The sequence below is a fragment of the Prionailurus viverrinus genome, chromosome B1 (assembly GCF_022837055.1).
Source record: "Prionailurus viverrinus isolate Anna chromosome B1, UM_Priviv_1.0, whole genome shotgun sequence".
Taxonomy (NCBI): domain Eukaryota; kingdom Metazoa; phylum Chordata; class Mammalia; order Carnivora; family Felidae; genus Prionailurus; species Prionailurus viverrinus.
The window spans coordinates 199,912,279-199,918,278 of record NC_062564.1 but is presented as its reverse complement, the minus strand read 5'-3'; the positions used below and the strand labels follow the sequence as shown (position 1 = coordinate 199,918,278).

Here is a 6,000-nt window from a genome sequence, read left to right as displayed (position 1 = left end):
TGCTGGAGGAGCGTGGGCCCTTAATCCAATATGACTAGTGTCCTTATACAAAGAGGAGACGGACAGACACAGAGGAAAGATGACCATGTGACAATGACAGGGACAGGGATTCTATTATGCAGCTGGAAGCTAAGGGGCACCAAAGATTAGGACCAGCCACTAGAAACTGGAAGAGCCGAAGAGGGACCCTCTCCTAGATCCCTCAAAGGGAGCCAGTCCCTGTCGACACCTTGATTTCCAACCTCCAGGCTCCAGACCCGCCAGACAAGAAATTTGTGTTGTTTTAAGCCCCCCAGTTGGTTAAGCTTCCAGCTCTTGATTTTGGCTCAGGTCATGATCTCACAGTTCGTGAGTTCAAGCCCTGCATCAGGCTCTGTGCTGATAGCGTGGAGGCTGCTTGGGATTCTCTCTCTCTCTCTCTCTCTCTCTCTCCCTCCCTCCCTCTGCTCCTCCCCTGCCTCTCTCTCTCTCTCTAAATAAATACATAAACATTAAAAAATAAAAAAAGAAATCGAGAGTTCTGTATGGCTCAGATCTTTGAAACACTTATACATCAGCGGAGGCAGAAAGATGGGTAAATCTGTCAATCTTCAGCATCGTTTTGAGTAGAGAGTAAAGGAGACCGACTTTAGTCTCCCTCTTTCGTGTCCAGAAACTTACATTTCATTGCTCATTAAAAAGAATCGAGGTGGCCCAGAGAAGGGAGTCCCACTTGACTTTCAGATGGGGATTTCGTGTTGTGTGTCTTTGAGTTCTCAGTGAGGAAGGGCAGTGCGACTGCTCTAACAGGTAAACTGTGTAACGTTAGCGGCTTAGCATAGAAGTTTTCTTCTCACTCATGGGGGCCCAGCTTCAGCGGGGAAACTCTGCTTTGCCACTCACGGGGTGGGGAGGAGGGCTCAGGCTGACGCACTCTGCGTCTTCAGCACGGAGTTCGCGAGGGCGCTCGGGGTATCGATGCCATCACTTCTGCCTCCGCTCCCCTGACCAGAACCTGGTCGCCTGGCTCCACCTAGGTGCAAGGGGAGAGTCCCTGGCTGGACAGCCACTTCCCGGTGACGATTCTACGCCGTGGAAGGGGAGCCCATGTTTGATGGTCATCTGGCTGCCTCTACAGCATAGCTTCAGCTCAGTGTCCAGCATATAGTAGGTGCTCAGTAAATAACAAAGTGTCTCGGGTACTTTGTATTTGGTGGCACATTCCCACGTACTTTATATGTATCAGGCTATTTTGTCCCCATAGAAACCTGCAAGAATGGTTAGTATTAAGAGCTCCGTTTTAGGGAAACCTGGGTGGCTCAGTTTGCATCTGACTTTGGCTCAGGTCATGATTTCGCAGTTCATGAGTTCGAGCCCCACATCGGGCTCTGTGCTGACAGCTCAGAACCTGGAGCCTGCTTCGGAGTCTGTGTCTCCCTCTCTCTCTGCCCCTGCCCTGCGCACACTCTGTCTCTCTCTCTTAAAAATAAATAAACATTACAAGAAATACTAAAAGAAGAGCTCCGTTTTACAGATGAGGAAATTGAGGCACAGTGAGGCTCAGTAACTTGTCCAGGGTCACGGCAGTAAGTGATGGAGCCAGGAATCGGACCTCGAAGCCTGGCTTTAGAACTCACCCACTGCCCCCCCCCCACCCCCCGCCACTTGATATCGCCTGTCCCTACAAATCCATGCTGACTGGAGCTTGATTCATGAAAGAGACAATGAATTAATGTGCGCTGTAAAACCACAAAATGAAATAAAAGCAGAGGTGATTTTTACGGAAGTCTGGGGCATTCGTGGAGTTCCTGCCCTCTGCCAGGCAGTCTCTCTCCCTCCCTCTCTCTCTCTCTGTCTTTCTCTCCCTCCCAGTTTCCCATGGCATTTGACACAAACTGTGGCTTCATTTTGTTGTCCCCAGGCCTGGCCTTATACCTGACACTTGGGAGGGGCTCACTACACATTTTCCAACGTAGGATAAAAACACAGCTTGGGTGCTAGGGAGCAGAGCCAATCAGACATAGTTCTCTTGCCTTCAGGGCGCTCAGCATTGGAAAGACAGTTGACAATAGTCTACAGTGTGGGGCACGGACGGATGGGGAGCTGGACACGCCCACAGGGGACCACAGAAGGAATAAGCTGGGTGTCTTCCTTTCCCGGGGCTGCCCTAACAAAGGCCACCAACGACACAGATATATCGGCTCAAAATTCTCGAGACTAGGAGTTCAAGATCAAGATGTCTGTTCCAGGCCTCCCTCCGAGTTTCTGGCGGTCTCAGGGGTTCCATGGTTCGTAGATGGCACTCTTTCTGTGTCTTCACATCACCTTTCCCTCTATATGTGTCTGTCTTCAGTCTCCCCTTTTCTGTAAGGACACGGTCATATTGGATCAGAGCCCACCCCGATGACCTCAACTTGATCGATCATTTCCAAATAAGGTCGCATTAACAGGGATGGGGAGTTAGGGCTTCACTGGAGGGGGGGACGCATTCAACACGTGTTCACTGAGCACCTCGGGTGTGCTGGTCACCACTGTCCTATGTGCTGGAGCTAGAGCCATGGACAAGATAGGCAATGTCCTTCTAGAGCGTTCTTTACGGCGGGAGAGATGGGCCACGGATGTACACACGTTCCAGGTGTGAGCTAAGGAGGAAAAGAAAGCAAGGGAAGGGGACGGAGCAGATGCGGGAAGACACAGCATTGTGCCCGTGTCCTGCGGGTCTGGTGAGACCCACACCTGGCTTGCTTGTTCATGCAACTTCCCCCCACTTGTGCCTTCGTTAACCTCTCGGTTTATTTACCGAGCATCACCTGGCCTGGGTCTGGGGAAACCCAGCTGAAAGTCACAGTCTTCCTCCCCAAAGAGGAGCAAACAGTGCCTCCTCTAGGAACGTCTCACCCTTCCTGGCAGACTCAAGGCTCACCCAACCCTCCCCTCGGGGCAGCCCTGCTCCCCGGGGGGCTGCTTGCTCAGTCCCCCCTGCGGGCCATGATTAGAAGACAGGGCCGAGTCTCACATCGGATGCTCTCTAGCCTCCCAGTGCATTCCCGACACATACTTGTCTGTTCAGCATGTCCCTGCCAGGGTGCCGGCTCCTTGACGGCAGTCTTTCATAGCTGAAGTTTCCGGTACCCAGAAGAGCCTGGCAAATGATGCAGCGTTGGATAAGTAAGTGTTGGCCACACCAATGAATGAGTGGAAAAAAAAAAAAAAAAGAGTGAATGAAGGCAAGACAAGGCTCCCAGGTTGACTCCCAGCTGGTCCAGCCCCCGCCCCCCGCCCCTTCTGGCAATCAGAACGGCTACACTGCAAGATGAAAATGTGGGTCTGCTCGTTCAAAAATTAATTTCACTGGGGCGCCTGGGTGGCGCAGTCGGTTAAGCGTCCGACTTCCGCCAGGTCACGATCTCGCGAGATCTCGAGTGATCTCGCGTGAGTTCGAGCCCCGCGTCAGGCTCTGGGCTGACGGCTCCGAGCCTGGAGCCTGTTTCCGATTCTGTGTCTCCCTCTCTCTCTGCCCCTCCCCCGTTCATGCTCTGTCTCTCTCTGTCCCAAAAAAAAAAAAATTAATTTCAGGAGAGCAACAGAGAGCGTGAAACCCAGGGGAAGAGGGGGTCTCCTGGGTGAGGAGCCCTCTATTACAGCACAGGAGGCTCCCCGGGAGGCCTACCTTTCCTCCTCCAGGCTGCAGGCCCCCCAGCCGCTCCCTCACCCACTCCCTGCTCCCACTCTGCTCTCAGCCACCTCTGCCTTTAGGATGCTCTTTTGCAAAAACCTCTGGGTGGGGAGACTCCTCTTCAGTGGCATCTGAGCGGGACACCCTGGCAGACGCGGTCAGCTTTCAGAGGGGCTGGCGTGCTGAGGGACGGGCTGGGGGCACCTGTAGCTCCGGAAAGGCCCTAGGCAGCTCCCCCCAACACCTCTGCTTCCAGAAGCAGCTTTCCATTCCCTTGGAGGGGGGGCACAGGTGATCTCTCTTCTTGGGAGGCAGCTCCTGGGCATCTGGGCATCTGGCAGACAAGCACACCAGATGCACAAACACAGACACAAACAAAACACACCCCTCCCCCATTCATAGACCTAGGGAGGAGCGCTGAGACACCGTCGCCTCCTTGTCCCAACCAGACACACCCCTAAGACAGACGGCCAGACACAGAGAGAGATTCACACAGAGAAAACATACGGTAGAAATACACAGGGTGAAGGACAGACAGACTCACAAGGACATTTTGAGGCTCACCTAGACCTCTGCGGTCCGCGTCGCAGCTCCTCTGGGACAGTCCCAACAGTGGGGCACCCCTGCCGGACCCCAGCAACGCCCCCTGCGCCTACTCAGTCCGGCTGACTCAGGGTGACCCTTTGCCCCCCACCGCAATCCCAGGAGCCAGGAGGCACCTGTCGTCATCCAGGGTTTCCGTGACGCCCGGGCAGGGCTGGGTGGGCGGGCGTCCACGAAGCGGACAGGGGTGCGGACAGCGGAGGGCGGGCGGGCCGGGCGCGGGGAGGGCACATCGGGGGAGGGCTGGCCCGGGTCCCAGGCGTCAGGGGCGGGGAGCGGCCCGCGTGGGTCAAATAGTGGGCGGGAGGGCTGCCCCCGGGCTTTGGGGAGTCCCGGGAGGTGGGCAGTGCGCTTTCAGGAGCGCGAAGAGGCAGCCGGGGTCAGCCCGGGGTCAGCGGGTGGGGGGCGGCGGCGGTGAGCGGACCGGGCTGTGCACCTTGACCGAGGGAGGGCAGAGGGGAAGAAGCGGGGAGAGCAGGTGTCGCAGGGCGATCGGGAGAGGGGGACCGGTCGGCAGAGAGCGTCAGGGCAAGGGCGGGGGTGGGGACAGCCGGTGGGGCCCCGGGCCCGCAGCCACTCCCGGAACCAGACTCCGGGCGGGTCACTCCGTGATGCCCGGGGGCCAGGGGGCGCCTGCCTCTCCCCAGGCGGCCGGGAGCGCCCCGGACAGGGTGCCGTCGGGGCCCGCGGCCGGCCCCTCGCCCCAGCTCGCGGCCCCGCGGGAGTCCCCGGCCCCTCGGCGGGGCGCGCTCCGCGCCAGCGTCCCGCAGAAGCTGGCCGAGGCGCTGAGCAGCCAGTACGGGCTGATCGTGTTCGCGGCGGGGCTGCTGCTCCTGCTGGCCTGGGCCGTGCACGCCTCGGGCGTGGGCAAGAGCGACCTGCTGTGCGTCCTCACGGCGCTCATGCTGCTGCAGCTGCTCTGGATGCTGTGGTACGTGGGCCGCAGCGCCGCGCACCGCCGCCTCCTCCGCCCCAAGGACACACACGCCGGCGCGCGCTGGCTCCGCGGTGAGTCTCTCCCGGCCGCCGGCAGGTGCGGCGCGAAGCCGGCCGGCTCGCCCGCCAGCCGCTCGGCGGCGCCCTTTCCCCCGACTTCCCTCTGCTCCGTCTTCCCCTGCCGCGTTTCGGGCTCTCACCGTCTCCCTGCCTTCTCTCTTTTTCTTTGTTAAGCCCGGGCTGTTGTAGCAGCCTCCTCTCTCTCTGCCGTCAGGCTGTCGGCACACATCCCGTCCTAACAGCCGCAGCTACACGAGCCCGCTCACGTCTCTCCTCGGCTGAAATTCCTGCAGCCACGAGGGAGGCCGCACTCCCCGTCCTGGCATTCACGGCCTGCTAACCAGCCCCCCGCAGTGCGCTCTGGTTTTATCCCCTCCTTTGCCCTCAGTTCTGGGCTCCCGAGAGGCTCTTAGTTCCCATTACGGTGTTTCAGGTCTCCATGCCTTTGCATATTCTGTTCCCGCCTCCCGCAGTGCCTTCCGCCTGCCTTGCCTTCCAGAACAGGGCTCAGGCCTCACTCCGTCCCCTCTAGTGGTGCTTTTCTGATTTCCCCTGCTCTTTGTGGTCTGACCACACTCCCCCACCCCTCACCATGCCCTGGGGAGACCTGTTCTTGATATCTCTGTCCACCCCCCTCCCCCCTCCCCACCACCCTGGGGGAGCTCTGTGAGGCTCACGTCTTAGTCCTAGAGCCACCTCCGGGTCTGGCGTGGAGGAGACGCTAAGAGTGTACAGCTGGGGCGAAT

At 58.4% G+C, this 6,000-nt stretch overlaps 1 protein-coding gene and 1 long non-coding RNA gene across 3 annotated transcripts in view; one reads left to right on the top strand and one right to left on the bottom strand.

Moving 5' to 3' along the window:
- Positions 1 to 1,485: 1,485 nt before the first annotated feature.
- Positions 1,486 to 4,891, bottom strand: LOC125164708 (uncharacterized). Of its 2 annotated transcripts, XR_007151863.1 has the most exons (5): positions 4,220 to 4,891; positions 3,755 to 3,989; positions 3,038 to 3,121; positions 2,491 to 2,621; positions 1,486 to 2,343 (listed from the first exon to the last, which is right to left on the bottom strand). It is a non-coding gene; the product is annotated as an uncharacterized LOC125164708 (long non-coding RNA). The 2 variants fall into 2 exon arrangements; XR_007151862.1 differs by lacking the exons at positions 3,755 to 3,989; positions 4,220 to 4,891 and having other exon boundaries at positions 3,038 to 3,360.
- Positions 4,870 to 6,000, top strand: part of OTOP1 (otopetrin 1) — a 35,054-nt gene continuing 33,923 nt past the window's right edge. Inside the window, exon 1 of the mRNA XM_047857560.1 lies at positions 4,870 to 5,266. Within this exon, the coding sequence (XP_047713516.1) occupies positions 4,870 to 5,266 (397 nt within the window). The remainder of the gene's footprint in view (positions 5,267 to 6,000) is intronic.